Source organism: Amblyomma americanum, chromosome 11 (genome assembly GCF_052857255.1).
Source record: "Amblyomma americanum isolate KBUSLIRL-KWMA chromosome 11, ASM5285725v1, whole genome shotgun sequence".
Taxonomy (NCBI): Eukaryota; Metazoa; Arthropoda; class Arachnida; order Ixodida; family Ixodidae; genus Amblyomma; species Amblyomma americanum.
This window is the reverse complement of record NC_135507.1, coordinates 23667957-23689802: the sequence shown is the minus strand read 5'-3', so window position 1 is coordinate 23689802 and position 21846 is coordinate 23667957. Positions and strand designations below refer to the sequence as shown.

Here is a 21846-nt window from a genome sequence, read left to right as displayed (position 1 = left end):
TATGTGCAATCCTGTAGTTTTATTATCTAAAGGCAGTGTGCGCTTGGCGAGCCGAGTTGTTTCTGAAACATACTTCGCTAATGTAAGTTGCCTCACGGATTGCTAATTAAGCACTTTGCGTCTGCCTGGCGTGTACTATCAGCAAGAAATGAAACACAAACAAGACAACTAAGACACAAGCAGAAAAATAAGATTTTAGCCATGGGAAGCTCAATACTAGCTCAGGTTATTTTAACTTCGAAGGTGCAAAGACTGTTCTCTAGAAGTGTTAATCAAGCTCGCTTATATTTCCTCTTCAGGAGCTGATATGTTGTTGTTTTTGTGTTGCCACCTCAGTTTCTTTGTTCGCATTTCATTCAGTACCGATACTGGTACCATATACATTGCAGATAATGAATTCCTGTATGTCACTGTAAGAGGAAGATGAAGTGAGAAAGTGCAAATAAATGTTTTGCCAAGTTACAAAATGCCAACTTTCAGTTCTTCTGTTTGCAAATCGAAACGAAGCTCTGCTGTACCGTCACACCATCTGGTGAACCACTCAAGCCACTGAAATTTATTGCCTGAACCGACATTGCTGTCGCCATGTTGGTGAATCAGGACGATGGAGTGGTTTCTTCGTTCCTTGGCCTGCTCGCACCACGTGCATGCCTCCAAAAAGAAACGCGCAACCCAAGAACGAAGCTGCAGACGCCCCTCAAATGAGGCCCTCTAACCAATGGCACCGACCGATATTCATGACGCCGCCGTATACTACCCCGCCACCGTCTATGTGAATTTCTTAAAGGTATAGTATAGTGAACTACACTTAGGCACTTCATCCACCGTGGGAATGCCGGGAATACAGTGTGGGCTTAGTACTTGGCTTGGCCCTAAAGCATCACTACGACTGTAGAAATACAAATTTTCGTGAGACATGCATTGCCAGGAAGCTTTGTTTTTCGCTCAATATGTCCTGTAATAAAATATGCTGATTGTACATTGCAATAAATGAGCAGAAAACCACATAGGCGTAATGATCACCGAATTTGCTCATGGCTAGAAATAGCTTTTCTTCATGCCACCAGATATAGCTATGAAAAATAATTTTTTGTGTTTAACAGACACACTTTTCAGAGTGAATATTTTTAAATATTACACCTTAGGTTAAAATATTACACCTTAGGACCTTCTCTTTTAGCATTGTGAAGAACGTTTCATCGGTGTAGTACTATTGCGGAACGCACCGAATGTTTCGCCCAAGCCCCTGCCAGTATAGGAATGCCACGCAAGGGCCTCATGCCGGTCACCAAATCTGGGAGTAAATATAGTATGCAAACATTATTTAATGCAGAATGCGACCAGAATATGACAATGAAGTTTTTAGAACTAAATTTCCACTTTAGTTTTTGCCTCACGGCCCAACCATTTCACTTCGGAATTTTTCCCGTGCTTCGTTACGACTGTACGAGCTTCCTCTGCAAAGGCAGCTCTTATGGCAGCCATTTATGTGGTACATACTGCTACATGAGCAGTTGGTTTAAAAAAGAAAGGTAAATGTAAACTCTGTGTCACTTTTGACTGCACAGGAACGTCATATATTTCACAGATAAATTCAGTAGAAAAGTTGGGCTAGTTGGGAACGATCCATCTAAAAATGGCGCACAAGAAACACGAAAAACGCAGGGAAAACAGGACGGTCAAGAGCGCACTAGCAACTGATGCGTGGTCTAAGAAACGCCTCCCACTCGGTGAGCACGTGCCAGGAAATTCAGCGCGTGTCAACAACATAAAAACCCAAATTACCATCACGTAGCTGTACGATAAACATACGGAAAAAGCCGAGAGAAAACAAGACAAATAGCTAAGGTTAAGCCTAGGATGCGAAGCATAATAGATTTGTGAAAGGGTATAGCCTGGTGACACTTGGTTATACTTAGTAATGCTTGGATACACTTGGTTTATGCTTGGTAATGCTTGGATATACTTGGTAATCTCTAATATATACTTGGTAATCGCCCCCTAGCGGGAGTTGAGCCCCGTTTCTCCACAGCTGGCGTGACGTCAGACCACGTGCTCGGCTGCAGCGCCCCTAGCGGGAGTTAGCCTTGGTGGTCGCGACCGCGCGAGTTGAGCCCCGTTTCTCCACAGCTGGCGTGACGTCAGACCACGTGCTCGGCTGCAGCGCTCCTAGCGGGAGGAGCGGGAGTTAGCCTTGGTTGTCGCGGCCGCGCCAGGCTGGGCTATGGTTGAGCTAAGTAGTGTCCCTATTATGCTTCGCATAAAAAACTAAATCCATCGGGTGTCTGAAGCACACAATTGGCACAAAGGCGAAAACTGCATAAAAGGAGTTTGGCTATAATCAGACACCAAGGAACTTGCGTTCCTTTTCCAGCAAAAACACCGATGTAGAACTGACGCACAAGCCGTTACCAGCTGCGGCGATTATGTTCGAGGCCTCTAATATCTCTCTATCAACTCTTTTTCTTCCGCGCCCGAAGATACTTCTCGCACCCAAGTTGAGCACACACCTGCCCTCGCAGTCCTTGCATTTTTTGCAGTGCAAGGGAAGGTTCGAACCCGTAGGGACGCAGCGTGGTCGCGCAACCTTTCGTTCACGCATTTCCCTTTCTGGCCCACGTAAATCCAGCCGCATCTAAGGGGAATGCGATACGCGGCACCTGTCGCACAAGGAATAAGCCTTGTCTGGCGGTTGACCCCACAGGAAGTTTTCTTCGTCAACAAGCCTGCACAGCTTGGAAAGCTTATGTGGAGCGGTAAACACGAGACGACCACCAGCCTTGTGGGCTACCTTAAGATTGTTCAACACCCTGTGCATGTGAGGTATCACCTCAAAGGCCTAGGTGTTTCTTTCAGTTCACTCACCGGTTTCTTCTTTTTTCAGTAGCCCTTCAGTATAATGACTCAGACACGGTACTGATTAGGTCCAACTGGAAACCTAACTCCAATCTACTAACATGTAGGTATAAGCTTTCATCAACCCTGTGTGCAGACGACTTAGACAACGCGGACCGGAGACACGAAGTACGCCAAGCTCCTTTTGACTGACTTGGAATGGGAGGATGTGAACAGTAGAATTGCCTTCTTCGACCTCGGCATGTACGCCCAACAGGCGTGGTCGACCCCTCTGAAGGCACAGCCGCAGGTCAAGAAACTGAATGCACCCACTTTCGGAAGTTCAACAGTGAATCTCGGGGAATTCGAGCTACCCGCGAACAACCGCGCCACCACATCTGCGACAGAGTCCAGGGCATTTTCAACACTGACATTAAGAGAAACCAGAAAGTCGTCTACATATCTGTAAATTTTCACCACCTCACATCCACAGAGCTAAGTTCCTGCTCCAGCCATCTATCAAATTGGGCCAGGAGACTTTCGGCTAGAACTGGAGTCACACGGGACCCAATGCACGTACCCCGCTTTTGAACACACAGGTTCATGCAGAGCAAGAGTAGCTGTTCAAGTGTGCGCATTATTGTCAGTTGCTGATGACTTGAAACAAGGTCTTATTGAAAGGCACAATCAAGAAATTAAGATGAAAAGTTTAAGACCTTTTAATTCTCAAAACAAATTTATAATGTCGGAGCACTGCTGTTGAGAATACGCACTCGCCTTGCCGGACCAAGTAAAGTGAGTTCGCCAAACTCACTACGGGAAAAGTGCGTTCTGCAGCGAGTGGCACTAAAGCTAATAATTATGTGACACTGCACGAATGACACTTTAGGCGAATGTCGCTCGTTGAAAGTGACACTAAATGCACCCATGCGCCAGGTATAACAGGGGGCGAGAGGTTAGTCTCTTTGGGGACTAACTGACCTGCCACTGGCATTCATCCATTTCGGGACTAACTGCAAAAGGTGCAACTGTTGGTCCCCTTGGAAAGGGTGCAACAGTTAGTCCTCGGGAGAGATTTTATGAAAAAATGCAAACGAAGCGTGATTTCCAGCGTATATTTTCCGACAGCACTTGGCAAACATATATAACAGTAAAGGAAACAAATATATGCACACATGTAAACAGGATTTGAACCAACAACCTTTGGATTGGGAACCGAGCGCGAATATGACTGGGCCAGCAAACCACACAGCCTGCAGGGGGAAAATCAGAGCCTTATAAGTGAAGCACATGCATTGCCTGTGGTTTCCGCTAGGATTGCTATCAAGCATATTCCTGTTTAGAGAAAAGTATGGTGGATTTTTTTTTAAGTCATGCTTTTTTTTTTTTCAATAAGCTGCGGTAAGTCTTAATACGCATGCACAGCTGTCTAGGTCTCATTCTGGGCCAAGAAAAGCTTTTCCCGCGTTCGGCGCACAGAGTACGTTGTCACGTGGTATTTTTTTAATGCGAAAGCATTATATGGCTCACTTCCAAAGGTCGTGTCCGTACGATGACATCACAACTTGAATGAGCAACTATGTATAAGTTTGTCGTAATCGAGTAACAAATTAAAGAGTGGTCTAGTATGTGGCGACGAAGAATGATGCCGTCATGTCATTGATTAATTACTGCTAATTAACATAATCAACTACTGTTGATTGTTACGTTAAATTAATGCTAACTAAAATAATCGATGCCATTTAATGTCAAGTTAGGCAAAAATGCAATGCTGTAGTGTGATTATGACTATTAGATCTAATTTGCAAAATAGTTGATCGATGTGTTGGGTAACTATGATGACCGAGTGATGACGTCGCACCAAAGTCACCTGACAGGATGGCTCAAACTTTAACGATGACGTAACACCAAAGTCACGTGGCAGGATGACTTGAAAATTTAGAGCATTTATGGGGGTTTAACGTCTCAAAGCGACTCAGGCTATGAGGAACGCCGGAGTGAAACTTGGGCTCTGGAAATTTCGACCACCTGGGTTCCTTAACGTGCACTGACATCGCACAGTACACGAGCCTCTAGAATTTCGCTTCTGTCGAAATTCGACCGCCGCGGCCTGGAGAGTGATGACGTCACACCAAAGTCACGTAACAGGATGACTCAAAATTTAGAGAGTGCTATCACACTCGATCTGAGTGACAATCGCTGCCACGTGCAGACAGGAGAGAGGAGGAATTATGGGAAGAGACGCGCGGCGCAAAACCGCGTCCGCTGAAACGACGACGACGCTGGTTCGAGCAACAGATATCGCAGGTGCAGACGAGATCCCAACGATGGCATCACCGACGCAACGATTCTTCGTGTCGTCGCATGTCGTAACCAAAAATCGAATATAACGAACAAGACCTGATAGAACGAAGTGTCGAAGTATGTCGTGACCGAAAATTGCCGAAGTGCATGGTATAGCAGTCACACGTGGCAGCAGCAACAAACCCGGAGCTTCCGCATTCCTGCACTGAAGCAGACTTCAGTGCCCTCTTAATTATTAAATATTCCCCTGCTTTCATTTTTGTAGAGTAAAACTGGCTACACGCCAAGGCTACACCTTATCGGAAGCACCTAGCTTGGTCGGCCATTTTAACAGCCCTAGAGAACTTTCCGATTAGCGCCTGAGCGTTTAAGTCCATATTCAAAAAGGTTAATTATTAAAGTAGGCATATTAAAAGAAAATACTAGCCTGTACTTTCCATCACTCCGAACAACGTTCGCTTGACTTCAGTTCGGAAGAACGCTTTTGTTTCGTTTAGATCTTTATCACATTTATAGATGGGTCACCTTGTATATATCGGATGATGAATAATATTAGCATTCAGCGAGAGGGTAACCACATAAAAGTTTAGGCTTAGGGATTTAACGTCCCAAAGCGACTCGGGCTATGAGGGACACCGTAGTAGAGGGTTCCGGAAATTTCGACCACCTGGGGTTCCTTAAGGTGCACTGGCACCGCACAGTACGCGGTCCTCTAGCATTTCGCCCCCTTCGAAATGCGACCGCCGCGGTCGGGATCAAGCCCGCGTCCCTCGAGTCAGCAGCCGAGCACAATATGACCACTGAGCCACGTTAACCACAAAAACATGAGTGGCAGATTTTAGTTTATCAGTTTCGCACGAATTATGTTCACATGACGCGTTCAACTTCAGTATACAAATAAGAACAAGATTTGTGCTCACGCAGATACTTTTAAACCGTTTAAAATGCATGTTCCGCAAGCGTAGCAGCCGGGGCGAAACATTTAGATCGACCAAAGGGCCGCCGTGGGGAACTTGCGCGGAAGTTTGCGGTGCCGATTGCAGCGCCACAACACACTGCCTAGCGAGAAGAGCAAACAGTTTTGGGTAGTACTCTTAGTACTTTTCCGCGCCACCTTCAGGCGCTTATTGGCGTGAGCCTCCGCGCTCTGTCGAAGGCGCACGTGCCGTGCGTCAGCTATCTGGGCTAGCCGAGAGAAGCTAGGCAATGAATGCTGTCAGCCAGACGCGGTTATCTAATCGCGCAGAATGTGTTCTCGCGTTTGCAGCGGCCCAAGCGGCTGACAAAGCAGTTTGGGGTCACCGAATGGAACAATGGCAGTGCCACCTTGGCAGCGCAGGTTCCCCATACTGCTTGCAGCTGTGCTTTCTAAATTTGCGTTTCAGAGCGCGCGAGCACCACGGTATACATCTATAGCAATTTGCAGCTGTGCATCCGATATGCAATTTCCACGCTAGTTAAGAAACAAACTGCCATAACACTTGCAGAATCGGCGATGTAAGCTGCAGAAGTGACAGACTGCCGTCACACTCACCATTGTTTGCTCGTGCGGCTGGGTACTAGGACGGCAGGCTTTGAGGTGACTGCAGTCACGACGCCGCACTTCGAAGACAAGTCCTCGGCATAAGTCCTTTCACCAACGACGGGGCACGTATCCCATGGGGCAGCAGATTGTCAGGCGAACAGCCAGCACCAACACCACGTTGTCAAGCGCCGGTTTCAGGCGCTGTAATTCAACAGGAAGTCCTGGCCCCAGCATGCAACGCGGTTTCAACTGACGGTACACAGTCGTTCTTTTGGCGCGGGGGAGAATTCACTGCATTCAAGTTTGGTTTCGAACGTCGACGCTTCTGAACATGTTTCGCACGGCCGCCATTGGGGAGGATAGCTGCCACCAGGCTTCTCGACTCGCGGCACAAATCTTGCGCCGCTGCGCAGACGGCGTTATCTTTCGTTGTAGCAGCATCAGAAAACGAAATTCGCCTTTTGTCACCCCTATACGGCGCTTTGTACACAACTGCCTTCAAACTTTAAATCCGAGCTTCGTTGGCAATACGTCTGGTTCCTTATCATACAAAACGTCTGCTGCCTTTCGTTTGTTTTATTTTTTCGTTATGGGGAAAGGAAACCAGTGTTCACAAGGGCTGCAACGCAGTCGCAGTATACCATGACAAGGGAGGCCCTATTGAACACGCCAAGAGGTTATCGCTTCAGTGAACGATCTACTTCGCGAGAGAGGAGGATAGGGGAGGGCTCAGGGGCGACTGCGCATCTGGAATGAATGGCAAAGCCCTCGCTAAAAGTTATCGTTATATCGATGCCTCGTTGTGGACTCGGCGCTGGGCCGCCACTGCGGATTCCGCGGCGTGTTGCAAGTCATACTGCGCGCGATAGTACAACGGACGTGTTACTGACACAACCCTTGAGATATGGCGCTCGCTTCTCTGTGAGATTAAAGCGGCGACGGAACTGGGGCCGCATGCACGGAGCAAAAACGCTGGCAAGTAGCCAGGTTGTGAGGTTCGGTGCTGCGTGAGGTGGTGGTGGTTGCTGCTATGAAGGGGGATACTGGTACCCCCCCCCCCCCCCCCCCCAAAAAAAATAAAATAATTGCGTCGGCCGGGAATCAAACCCGGGCCACCCGCGTGGCAGGCGAGTATTCTACCACTGAACCACCGACGCCAGCACGGGAGGACAGGACGGTGGCAGCCAGCGGAGAGCACGAATGCGGGTGAGGGTGTGGGCAGAGCGCTGCGCAGGTGTAAAGGGTGAGGGAAGAGATAGGAGGAAAGAAAAAGAACCCGGGCAATGGAGCGAATAGGCGGGCACGTCAGTTCCGCTAGTTGCCTCTCCTGCCTGGACTTGGATGTGTGACTGAATGGAGCCAGTTCCTTCTACTCCAACAGACGCAGCAGGACATCTACAACGACGTGAGAAGACTGAAGCCGCTCTTAATAGGCGCGCAGTGGAAACTGAAGAACGAGAATGTTGTTTGGCTGCAGCAGCTGACGCGAGTCACTGACGGTGTACAGGGTGTACCAGCTAACTTGGACCAAGATTTTGAAAAAACCTAAGCGTTCTTCAGAAATGAAATCGCGTGGATGTTGTCGAGGTTTATCTAAAGTTATAGTACCATTTTTTGATCATCCTACTTAAGTAATTAATCGAGATAAATTAACTTTTTAAATATAGTTTGAAACGTTCAGGCGTCAATAGGAAATTTGTGGAGCTCCCCAAATATTGCCCAACGCAGACATTTCCAACGAGATAGACTTGGCGTGGCCGTTTTAAATCGGGAAAAACGAAAGCCCGCGGAGTTTAAAAAATACCACGTGACAGCGCGCTGGAGCAACACCAGACAAAATCTGGGAAGTGACCATTATATCACAATGTAAAAAATCGTCATTGGCAATCTCAAACCCCAACCCAGAAAAAACAGAATCACTGACTGGGACAAATTTAGGACGATGCGTGACCAAAATCAGGAACCGATCGCAGACCAAGCACAGTGGACACAAACCCTCCTATCAGACGTGGGAAAGGCCACTAAAGACGTAGTGCATGACCTAGGCGTAAGTATGATTGACAGCCGCCTCACACACATGTGGGAGGCAAGGCAAAGCCTAGAAAAAAGATGGCTTAAGCAAAAATACAACAAAAAGCTTAGAAATAGGATAGTCACACTCACGGAAGAAATTCAACACCACTCCGCAGAACTCGCGAGACAGCAGTGGAACCATATCTGCGAAAATATAAATGGCAATCTAGGCACGAGAGAGACGTGGAATCTTCTGCGGCATCTCCTTGATCCGGAATCGAACAAAGTTACGACTCAAAAGGAAATCACCAAAATTCTAAATACAGACCCAGGCACGGATCAAGATATTATAAACACGCTCCAGCAGAAATACTTCTGCACAACTCGAGAGACGCAGTCCCTACCCGATTATAAAGGACAACCTAACCCCATCCTGGACGCTGAGATAACGATGGCGGAAATAAGAGCAGCCCTCCTTAAGATACGCACGACATCCGCTCCGGGAGATGGCTGCATTAACAATAAGGCACTCAGAAACCTAGACGACGCTTCCATCACAGCCCTCACGGACTTTGCGAACGGATGTTGGAGGGAAGGAAAACTCCCAGCGTCTTGGAAACACCCCATCGTTAAATTCATTCCAAAACCGGGCAAAAAGCTCGCGCTCGAAAATCTCAGACCTATTTCGCTTACTTCTTGCTTAGGAAAAATGATTGAGCGCGTCATACTCGACAGACTGCAGTCCCACATGCACAAAGAGAATTTATATCCAAACACTATGGTCGGCTTTAGACCATATTTATCAACACAGGATACGATGCTCAGACTAGCAAACGAGGTCCTATCTCAGGAGCAAGAAAGGAGCAAAAGGGCAATCCTAGCTCTAGATTTAACCAAAGCATTTGATAACGTCAAACACAAGCAATCCTAGATTCTCTTTCACCGTTGAATGTAGGCGAAAGAACGTTTAACTACATCAAGGACTTTCTCTCCGATAGAACGGCTAAAATTCAAATTGGCACAATCAAATCCGACACCTTCACTTTAGGAGACAGAGGAACGCCGCAAGGATCGGTTCTCTCCCCCTTCTTATTCAATATAACCCTCATCAAAATGGCACGCGAACTCGCCAAAATTCCAGACCTAGAACACTCCTTGTACGTGGACGATATCACCCTTTGGACCGCCAAGGGGAGTATCGGCACGATACAAGATACGCTACAACAAGCGGCAGATGTAGTAGTAGAGGAGGCACAAGCCGCGGGACTTGCGTGTTCCCCCCAAAAATCTGAACTCCTCATCCTGCACCCAAAGCGTCAAAAAAAAAAAGCGCCTGAGATCAAAATATACGCGCAAGGGGCAGCCATCCCAGACGTGGAGACACTGAGAATCTTGGGAATGCTGATACAGTCAAACCGAAAAAACGACACACTAATTAAGAAGCTGAGAAACACCGTCAACCAAATCTCCTTCCTCATCCGACGCATCGCGAATAGGCGAGGAGGAGTTAAAAAAGCTGAGACCAGGAAACTAATCCAGGCCTTCGTTCTTAGCAGAGTCATCTACTCCACACCATACGTCACCCTCACTGTCAGAGAAAGGGACGAAGTGGATTCTCTAATTCGACAATCCTACAAAATTGCGCTGGACCTCCCTCGTCATACCCCAAATGAAAAACTAATACAGTTAGGAATTCATAACACCTTAGCGGAAATGATGGAAGCACACCTCACCGCACAATACGAAAGACTATCAGGCACTGAAACGGGACGTTTCATCTTAAAGAAGGCAGGAATACAATATGAAGGAATCCGTGCACACACCTTGTCAATTCCAAGACTCGTGCACGAGCACTTAATAGTCCATCCTCTGCCCAAAAACATGCATCCACACTATAATACAGACAGAATATAGGCTAGGGCACAAAAACTTCACGAAAGATTTTCAGTTCAGAAAGACACGGCGCATGTGGACGTGGCAGAACATGCGGACAGAGACGCCTTTTCCCTGGCAGTTGTCGATCATCGAGGTTCTCCCGTCGTATCGGCGACAATCGATAAAACAAAATTTCCGGAGGAGGCCGAAGCTGCCATAGCTTTAGCAATTACCTCCACCACTGCCAAATACATCATCAGCGACTCTAAAACCGCAATTCGAAATTTTTGCAAAGGAAGGGCCCACTCAGCAGCCATCAATATATTACAAAAAATCTCCAATACCCGCCAGATCACATTGATCTGGGTCCCCGCCCATTCGGGCCATCCTGGAAACGAGGCGGCGCACCAATTTGCCCGAGGATTCGTAGTTAACCGGGAGGTGCGTTACCCCGAGCTCAGGTCGGCCAAGGAGCGAATGACGACCTACAAAGAAATTACTACCCACTTCAAGAAAGAAAGACAAATCTTCCCAGACCCACATAGATCTCTAAGTAAAACGCAACAAGTCAGTTGGCGGCCGCTCCAAACAAACTCTTTAATCCGTACATGTACTCCATATGGTTCCCAGAGCAGTTCAGCCCCATCTGTTCTCTCTGTGGGCACCATAAGGCAGACACACCCCACATCCTATACTCATGTCCTGAAGACAAGCCGTCGAACAGTCTGCAGCTCTCTACCCAATCGCAGTGGGAGGCCGCGCTACTCAGCTCGGACCCGGAGGTTCAACTCCGAGTCACGGAGCGGGCTGAAGAGGTCGCCGAGCGACATCGTCGGTCGGCCACCTGGCGTCCGGCCTAGAAGAGGTGCCCACCGCGGGGAGGGGAACGTCACCACAACCCGCGCCGAAGACCTTTTCTCTAATAAAGTTTACCTCCTCCTCCTCCGCGCGCCCGAACGCACCGCGATTAGGGCGCTCTCATTCGTGCTTTGTAATAAACATCGCTCGCTTCGGGCCTTTCGTGCTGCACACGGAAGAGCTTCGCGTTGTGGTGGGTTCCAAGATAAGCGCCAGTGGGTTCGGGCGGCAGTTGAAAGCCGGCTCCCGTTTCTGCTGCGATAACTGCGCTCTCACGCTAGCAGATTGTAGAATCCGTCGCCAGCCGCCGCCGGTAACGTCAGAGCCGAGCAAAGACAGAAGCCCTTTCTCGTAAGCGAAGAGAAGGCGCGGCGCTGGCGATGTTTTTTACAAATCACGGATGAGAGCGTTTAGGGTGCTTCGATGGACCAGCGCCGCTTTCAGGGTGAAGACACCGCTCTCAGCGGGGACATGTTGGGTCTCTCTCTCCCGTTCGACCGCATTGAACGCTAAGCAGCGGCGCGCCGTTTCGAAGAGAAAACTGTAGCTACCGCGTGGAATTCAGGAAATTTAGTATTCTACCGGGACAGGGTGGTATCAGAGATTGTTTGAACAGTGAATCAGAGGTAGTTGCTTTAAAGTATACTATCGCAGCTAATCTGCCGAGGAAGTTGGTGCCTTATGTACAGTCGGTTCTCTTCTGTACCGTTCATTTAGCACTGTGTTCCTTCATAATAGCATTCTTACAACTTGCCTAGCATATTCCACTGCAATCTCTTGACCCGGATACTCTGCATTTCGGTTACTTTTCCGACAATCAGGATTACTTATTTCGAGCTGCAGTTGCATATTTGCCAAACACAGTCATTAGACAGCTTCTCATTCGCAATTAAACCAATGCGAGCAAAGCATTTTATGACTGCTAATTTGAATAATTATGAGGATGCAAAGATAAGTGGTGCATTATTCTTCTGTCCACAGCAGAAATTGTTCTAAAAGAAGCAAGCGTTTCGCATGCCTTACCTCGCATACTTTGGGGTCAACTGTTGGTCCAGCAGTCTGGTTTCAACTGCGATTGGCAATTTTCTCAGTGCGCGCTGTCACGAGCAAAGCCAAAAAGCTGGTGCACTTTAAGAGTGTGGACAGGACACCCGGGAACACAACAGTCCCTCAAAGCTCTATCTCTGACTGCTGCATTACACAACACGAGCTGACTTCAAGCAAAGGGGCGTGGCCTATTCTCACCTCGGTTTTGAAAGTTTTGAGACAGATACTGCGCCATTTCCTTTCCCCCAAAAACCAATTATTATTGTGCGTTCTGCGCCGCATTTCTTCTTCTCGTACCTCGTTGTCGTTACGTGTCGCGGCCTTTCTTCTCCCGATTACAGCCGCCTCGGTATGCATCGCACGTTCTGCACCACGCTGTCAGAAGTGGCATATTTTTTTTAACAGACCACAAGCACTTGCACTGATGACATAGGCCAAGAAAGCTGAAAGGCGAGTGTGCAAACCTACAAGGCCCATCAGAATTGGCCGGGTGGCTTCTTCACAACCTGATCACAAAGAAGTTTCCCAATAAGGCAGCCGTATTTTTTAGGCGCTCTTACGGCTAAGCGAGTCTATGAAGCTCTCGTCGCAGCGTTTTGTTCAGTTTATTATTTGTTTTATCTTAATGCCACGAAGGCATTACTACCACTACCCTCTCTCTGCTTCTTTGCGCCAGCTCACTACGAATATTATGGCACCAAACCTATCTTCTGTGCGTCAGCAAGCAAAGAAGCCGCGGCTGCATGACGCGAACGAAAGGCAGCTTTTTTCCCCAGTAGTGCTTTGCTTTCCTTACTTTTCATATCTCTTTCAAAAGACACCACACCTGGGGAAAAAGGCTTTTTTGATTACCGTCATGCAGCCACGTCAGTAAAATTCGTCACTCGTGTTTCTGGATTGCCATATCTTATAGAGTAGTTTTTTTTTAACCTCTTTTGATGAGAGCAGCTGCACGGATGAAAGCCCACATCTTCCTGCGCGTTTTATTTGAAACGTGGTTTTACAACCAGACCAGACTCATTCCTTAATGAGAGAGCTATGGCTTTGCCCTCCGACTATCGAGTGAGGCAACAAGCGAGCATCTCTTGGCAACTGGAGCAGACTGTTCCGCGGAAGCGAGTAAGGCGGCCTGTGTTGCTCCGACTCCTCTTTGTTAGTTTAGCCTGGCAGAGACAATGGGATTCCAAAAAAGTAGCTATCAAGGGTTGATTTTGTGAGGTCTATTTGTGAATTAGTCGCTTTTGATTAATTTTCTTCATGTTTTGAAAGGAAAAGTAAGCCGTTTAGTTAAATTTTCCCTTGAATAAAGCGACTTAGTCACTATGAATTAGGAAGACTTCGTCGCATCGCATCTTTAGTCTACATGTAGTCAAAATCATCCAAAGCGAAACGCAACCATCTGAATTATTTTGTTGCGGCACAAGCCACTGAGAGAAGCAGTTCAGAAAATATGGCCATTTGGTTTCAGACGTGTCCTCAGCTTTTCAGACAACTCCAGAGCAGTGAGACGACAGATTACTTGGAAGAGAAATTTGACATTCATACGTGCAATTCTTCACATACGGTGCAGCAGAAAGACAAAGGCACTTCACAGAACATTGGAAAAGTGGATGTTAACTACGCAAAAATATTATATTTGGCAGGTCATGCATGCTCCGCACTGCTTGTATACAAGAGGAACTTGGGGCCTTGTGAACAGCTTTTACCGTTCAAACCGACAAAAGCAGCATAATTCTATGTAATTCGGTGAACCTTATATAGTCCATATTATCACTACCAAGGAACACCAAATAACTGCTGTTCTTTCAAAGTGCAGCCGTTGGCTTGGAAACACAGCAGTCCGTCATAACTTTTCGATTATTGTGTATGTAGTCGGAGCGAGCGCATCATGCATAAAATACGCCCAAAACTGCAAAAACACAACTGCCACGAGTGAAAAAAGTATGTACTATTTCCAGATGAGTAGCATTATTACAGCCGCCACGTGACCGCACAGAAACTGTGCCAGACGCATAGCGCACTGTACGCAACTGACGCGCGAGACCCAGCATGCCGCTGCGAGGGGGATACGGCGGCGCGGGTTAGTACAAAGGGTGTCCCCGCCCTGAAAGCAGAGGCGAGCGGGCATCCAGGCACCCTCAGAGCGCACTAATCACGGCGCATTCTGGCGCACAGAGCACGCTGTCAGTTGGCATTTTTCGAACTCCGAGGGCTTTCGTTTTCCCGAATAAAAACGACCATGCTAAGGCTATCTCATTTGAAGTGCCTGGGTTGGGCATTATTTATAGATCTCCACAACTTTCCTATTAACGTCTGGACGGTTCAAGCTCGATTTTTAAAAATAATTAATGTATCTCGAATAATTATTCAAGTAAAACGAGCAAAAAAATTGTAAAGAAACTTTGGATAAATTCTAACTGCATCCACGCGATTTCAGTTCCGAAAAACGCTTGCATTTTTTTTTAATATCTTGGTTCATGTTGGCTGGGGCACCTTGTATATGGATGTCAGATATATACAAGACATTCATGAAAAAATATATATACGAAAGATGCACTCTTGTAATGTCACAATAAAAACAGATATTAACAAATTCCGTAGATGATCTTTGAGGAGTCTCGAAAGAGAAGGCAATGATGTATAACGTTAACTTATTCACCCGATAAACTGATGATCGTAATTTTTTGCTTTCCATTATATTGTCATCTCCTTCACTGCTATTTCACTCGTACAGTGATGTGGTTGGGCGAGGCCACTTTATAAGAGCTGAAAGTGCCTTTAGGCGCAGATATATAAATATATATACCGTGTTCTCCGGTGTATAATTCACGCTTTTTTAATTTTTTGTCTGTGCGACTCATATTCACCGAAAAATGACGCGCCACCGCGCACCATCTTTAGCCATTCCTAGTAACCATGTTTGAAAAGGAAATCGATGTGTAAAAAAAGGAGAATAGAGTTGTTATACAGTTTCAGCACAGCGCAATCAGCTACTCTGATCCATTTCCGCAGGGAGCCGGTATCCGAACTACACCTGTGCAGTGGCCAGTGCATGCATACGTCCACGAAGCAGAACACACGGCGGCCAAGAATTTTATTCTCGAGTAAATTGCGCAGTTTTGGCGCAGGCTTGGCTCAGATTGTATTTCTGTCATAATGTAGCAGCATATAGGAGGCTTTACCTTTTGACGCAGTTTAGCGCATCAATCCCATCACTGCTGGTGCTGACTCATTTCCACTCGTGTGTTGGCGTGTCTCAGAAAGGGAAGGAGAGGCGACCGAGGCACACCAAGTAGCACGGATGGTGTGGCTGCGTATCCTCACCTTTCAAACCTTTTGCAGCTGCACATGGCAACGTGGCAGCACCAGTCTTCACATGCCTGCCTTGCACGCATCTATGTGCATGCTGGTGGTCTGGTGCAGGAGGGAGCATAAAAGAATTTTTTAAAAATCTGGGATAATAAATTAGGGGAGCACAAATTACGCAAGTGAATATGGTATGTACCGCTGTGCATCACAGCAGCTACAAGACTTTATGGGAAAGCCTGGTCTTGAAAACAAAAATTTTATTAATGAAATCACAGTTAAGAAACCTTCAGGGAGCATGTATTTTTGTGCGCCGATTCTAAATATCTCATTTAATTTCATGTAAAGCAATTCCTTGAGCACGTATATAATGTTTATGCATGTATCTTGTGAAGAGCTTTGAAAAGAATTTGCTGCGGGAACTTGCTGGTATGTATGCCATTGGGTTCTCTTGATACTAAGGAATGCAATAAGGGTAAAAGTGTCTTCCTGCCTATCAAAGAACGCAAGTTATAGGGTTTTAAAGTTGTCGCTTCAGAAATGTGAAGAAAAGTGTGTATTCTCGTTTCTGAAGTGGCAGCTTCAATACCATAACTCGTCATATAATAGCCAGGATTAATTTTACCCTTATTGCATTCCTTCATATTAAGACGACCGAATGGCATACATTTCAGCGATTTTCCTACAGTAAATTTTCTTCCAAGCTCTTCACAAAATAACTGCATAAAATTTATATAAGTGCCCAAGAAATTGTTTCACATGAAATTAGATTACATATTTAGAATCAGTGCGCAAAAATACATGTTCAATGAAGATTTCATAATTATTACTACATTAATAAAATTTTGTTTTCAAGACCAGGCTTAAAGCAAGCAGAACGACACAATGTATTTGTCTGAATTTCTCTTTACTTACATATCGTACTACAATCATTCAGTGTTGATGGGGACACCATTTTTAGGCCACTGATGTGTGTGCACTTTTGAAATCCTGGACATATTTACAACAAATGGGAGTTACACATCTCTGTTTCTGACACCACTTACAAGAGATGGCTGGATACAGCGTGTCCACCATAAAATTCCTGATGATGATTTTTAAAACCAAGATATGCCACATAGCGTGGTCGTGATGCACGACACCATGCGTTGTTAAATTTGTGCTGATGTGATGGTCTTTTGCGTGCCATTTTCCCAACTGTGAACATTGGCTTATTCTCTCAAAAGCTTGTACTTAGTACACGACACAAGAAAGTGTCGACATTTGAGATCGAATGCTTTTGATGACAACAGTTGTCTAATTACAAAAGGCATACAAGTTGGCAAAGGCAGAACAAATCCCAGCCCACGGTCGAAACTGCACAAGTGCTCAACAAGAACCGGCAGCCTCGGCACGTTGCATGCACCAGTTCTTTGATGACTTAACTCTTCCCGACACTAAACCAATCGCTTCTGCCACAGTCACCACCACCACCATCAGATATTATTGGCTGAAGAAACACCCGCTAGCTTTCGAGGACAGAGTCACGAAACGACAAAGAGCCGTCCCTGCACAGTTCAAACTACAACACCCAACTGCATGGTTAACCGCTGCAGTACTAACCAACCTCGCCACCCACGGAGTTCCAGCTGCAAGCCAAATGAAGGAAACAGTATCGTCAATACCGTCTTTGCATGCATGGCATTTCCGCTCTGAAGCAGCATTACACAAAGGCCAAAGAAAGAGGCGGGTCATTAGGGAAGCAGCTATGCGAAATGGTAAATTCCAATGTTGAATGTATTAAAAAAAAAGAATGTGAGTGCAAATTCTAAAACCACACCTTGACCCGGGTCAATCCAATGGTGGCGAAGAATGCTCATCTGTGAGAAGCAATGCGATTTGGGTCAGGCAGTGAAAAACTTCTCTGTGCACATGTGGTAACTTTACAGCAAATATAGGTCATGATAAGAATTCCACAGCTCCGCACTAGCAGCATCATGTACAGACAGACACTCAGTGCTGACACCGTAACAATGCCATCACTAGCTGGGTTTGTCCCAAGTTTTAAGAAATGCTCACTGGCAGTTGAGATAAAAGAGAGCATGAGAGAAAAAAAAAAAACAAGTAGAGAGCAATTTAAAAGCCGGCATCTCACATGTGTGCAGCAGAAGCCTCTCCTTCAACAACCTACCCTGAGAATCCCAGTTATTTGATTGTTAAGGAAAAATAAGGGCAGCATGCAGTGAAGTACCGTCAATCAAAACCGTACAGTCTCTTCATCATGAATGCGAATGAAAGGGTTTTCTTAAGACCTAAGCCCCTCAAAGACGGTTGGCAAGCGCCTGTGGCACCACTGTCTTTGGGTGCAAGGATGACATGGCAGGAGGGATGGGAGAATAAGGAAAAAAAATGAGGGGGATTCCCTGACCATGATTCTTTGCGACTCAAAGCACAACAAAGGCTTTGAGAGATTCTAATCTTGGGACGGCACAGGCTTCATCTCGTGGCTGGGCTGGTCCCCGTCCCACTGCTGTGGTGGCACCTCACTGCCGGGCAATGCACCCGGGAACACTGGCTGGCCCATGGGTGGCACGGGGCCGAACGGTGGCTTCGCAGGGGGCGGGCCGCAGAGGAACGGTGCCTGTTGAGGCAGCGGGGGCATCACCGATGGATGATGCGGCATGCTGTGCGGTGGTACTGGTCTTGGTCCAAGAAAGCTGCCGCCACTCAGGGGCGGAGGCTCTTGACCGTGAGGAGGAGGAGGCATGCCGGGAGGCCATGATGATGAAATGGTGTGCCTTGGTGGGGGGCCAATGGCTTGCTGTGGGGAACAAAAGTGGTTGGCACTGATGACGAGCACTAACCGAGTAATAATGTGCTCTGAGCTAACCGTGACAATCCCACTTCCATCTTGTGCCTACAGCACAAAGCACTGACAAGGACAATTCCAGATATGTCCTGCCAAAGGAGACTGCCGATGCCTTTGTTGAAGCATTATCATTAGACTAGGGCCTACATGTGGGTGGGCAGATCTACAAAAAAAAAAAAAAGACTTCACCTTACTAGCGTCAAAGATTAATCCAAGAAAGGTACAGCAAGGGGCAGGAATGGTCTTAGAGTGTGTAATAGAACGATTAAGCTTCAATTTCACCGCATTTTTGTCTTGAAATGCATTTTTTTAGCATCCATGAAGGACAGTGAACAAGAAACGGACGCAACTTTTGCTAGACATCAACATCAGAGAAGTTCTAGCCACTATAGATCCAACAAAGTTGGCAAGAAGAAGTGGCAAGCCTACGGACAGCAGGCTATCCAATAGAAACCTCGGTAACGGTCAGAGACAGCCTCACAAAAGAGGTCAAAACAGGCCAGGCAATGGAAATGGGTGGCAGTGCGGACCATGTGACGAAGAGGCATGTGGCGGTACCTTACTGGCACTGTACTTCTCACTGCAGGAAAAATCACAGGAAAGTGTGGCATCGGGGTTGCTTTTTCTACTCCGACTAAGCTGGAAAAGCTTTGCCCGAGGGTGAACGAATCCAGAAGGGACAGTGCCTGCTCAAAGGGTCAATACACCAAATTTGTTGCCTGAACCACCAAATGTGGGATACTAGGTGCTACCCGAAAGTTATATGAATTCGATCGTAAAAAAAGAGATCCTCACAGTAACTCCTAGTTAGCGCTGCTACTTTGAACAAGTAAACATCAATCCGAGCATCCATCCCACTGTGCTATGTGTCGGTGGAAGCTCACAAGTGAAGTGCGTTGAGGACCTCCTGTGATTCTGACTTGCCTCTGAACGGCAGCCAATGGCCTGGGTGGCGCACCACATTTGCCTCCCGCTGCACGCCAGTTCGAACCAAAAAAAATATGCACGTAGAGAGCCATGACGAGTGATGTGCACTGTGGTGAGCTACAGTAAAATGTCATTAGTTTGTGGAATGGTTGGTGGCATGATCTGCGGGCCCTACAAATGGTTTTCGTGACACGCAGTGTGGGGCGGTGTGAAGGCAGTACGACTGATTCAAATGCAAGCTATTATCAACACTTGTGGGTGGCACATGACACAGTGCAAAATCTGGATATTTTTAAGCTGATTCAATCTCAGTAAAGTGATTTTTTGTGAAATTTACGAATTTTTCAGACTGTTCAGATTATTCGGATCATTTTTTGCAGCCCGTTGAGCCTGAAAAATCGGGCGGCTGTTATACCTGTTCCCAGTACTGGACTACAGCAGGTGAGCTTTGGAGCTGCTTCCACACTCACCCATTGGCCATAGCACCCCATGTCCTGTGGCGCCTGTCCCGGCGGTTGCAGCTTGAACACAAGTGCCTGAAGGTCAGGGTGGGGTGGCGTCTGTCCATTGGCGCCGGGAAACGGGGGCGGCCGCATGGGTGGCGGTGCCATGAACGCTGTCGGTGGCACACCCATGGGCGGAGCAAAGCAACGGGAGGCAGCTCCCATCTGAAGCCCTGCTCCCATCATGTCCTGCAGCGCCCTCTGGAGCTGTGCCCGGGCAACCTCAGGTGGTGCAACGCCATGCGGTGGTGGCAGAGCTTCAGAGGGTAGACCTGGGTGACCTGGAATGATGTAAAGAAAGAAGTCCTGACCCTTTAAATTCCAGTGCAGCAACTCAGCTAATGCACATTGCATGCGGTATACTACAGCCATTGCTACCTCCTTGCCTCCATGGAAGATAAAGTCTCTTGCTTATGCCAAACATCTCAAATATTCCTGTCAAAACTAAATCCAAAAGTGTACAAATACCACACATCCGTACTGAGCAAGTGATGCGGCACGTTTTGCTTTCTAGGAGGTCAGTTTTTCCAATGCACTTGCATCACGCTCCCTGCTCCAATCATTTTTCATGCATGAAGACTGTGCTTTGAAGGCTATCAAGGCCTCACTGCATGTGTGACCCTGTGCAAATGTTTCCACCAAAGGCAGCAGCTAAGGCACCTGGTGCGAAAAAGTCACAAAACGCACCGACAGCAATAGTGGAGGAGAGAGCACCGACTTCTGACAATTTGTGAACAGCTGACTGTTACCTTTGACCTGGCGAAATTCTACTGACAGCGCCCTGCTTTCGCTCTATGTCAAAAACCAGGAAAGTCACTGGACATGCATGCACCAGGGTCAACAGCCCAACCGGCTCCCAGGCTAAATCTGCTCTCCACTGGTCACGTCACAAGCAGACAATTACAGCTAACACCCAGACAAATGGTGTTAGCCCCAAGAACTCCATGGCGGGTCATACCACCATGAAGACATCCAACCCAAGCATGCATGCTAGCTATGGTATGTTAACAACTTAACACATAATGTACAAATTCTGTGCACACGGCGCTTCACTTGTCTGGTTAGCACTGTCAATACACCCCAATGGCACAGTCGACGAACGACACAAGTTTATGCGCTGAAATTGCAGCAGCTTTGCATCGAAGCCTCCTGGCAACTTCTGTCGTACTGAAGTTGTTCGCCGCAGACGGAAACCGTTCAGTCTCATGGACTTTTGGGCCCATCCACAAGGTGCTTTAAGGTTTTCTGAGGGTATTCCCATCTGCTGAGCACCGTCTCTAGTATAGCAGCAGATCAGCTTGACACTGCTTCCCATAAGGCGGTTGCGCTGTACACTTGCAAAGTCCACCACCTTTTCCTCAAGTTCGACGGGACGACCACATGGAAGCCCACGAAAGCCTTTGCAGTCAGGCTCACATTTAGGAACCACCTTCCTCTTAAAACGAGCACCATACTGAGCATGTGTTGCCATTGTGTGGTCTGCAGCAAGCAGTAACGGTCAAAATGTTCGCACCACAAACAATGCCACATGTAAAGTACATGACGGCACAACGAGACAGGCACGAGATTCCAATGAACACAAAGAGCGATGTTTCGACTTTAGATGGATTGGCATTTGGCTTCCGTGGTACTCACGTTGCCAACATAACACTGCATAACTGCGGAAACCAAAACCGAGTTGCGACTGCTTCAAAATGGCTGCACCGCGGCACTGCTTTAAGGCCACTGAATCGTGGCATTCGATTATAGCCCAAGGGTAGACTTTAAGAGGCAAAATTCCTGAAAGAATACAGCACTAGCACTTT

The 21846-nt window shown here is 47.1% G+C and overlaps 1 protein-coding gene and 1 non-coding gene across 12 annotated transcripts in view; both read right to left on the bottom strand.

Annotated features, from left to right (window-relative positions):
- Nucleotides 1-7750: 7750 nt before the first annotated feature.
- TRNAG-GCC (transfer RNA glycine (anticodon GCC)) lies at nt 7751-7821 on the bottom strand. Its single transcript has one exon. It is a non-coding gene; the product is annotated as a tRNA-Gly (tRNA).
- An 8830-nt stretch (nt 7822-16651) lies between these two features.
- Nucleotides 16652-21846, bottom strand: part of LOC144110426 (terminal uridylyltransferase 7-like) — a 50452-nt gene continuing 45257 nt past the window's right edge. For all 11 annotated transcript variants that reach the window (XM_077643311.1, XM_077643316.1, XM_077643315.1 and 8 more), the window contains 2 exons: nt 20009-20322; nt 16652-18563 (listed from right to left, as the gene is read on the bottom strand). In XM_077643311.1, the coding sequence (XP_077499437.1) occupies nt 18216-18563; nt 20009-20322 (662 nt within the window). In that variant the 3' untranslated portion in view covers nt 16652-18215. The remainder of the gene's footprint in view (nt 18564-20008; nt 20323-21846) is intronic.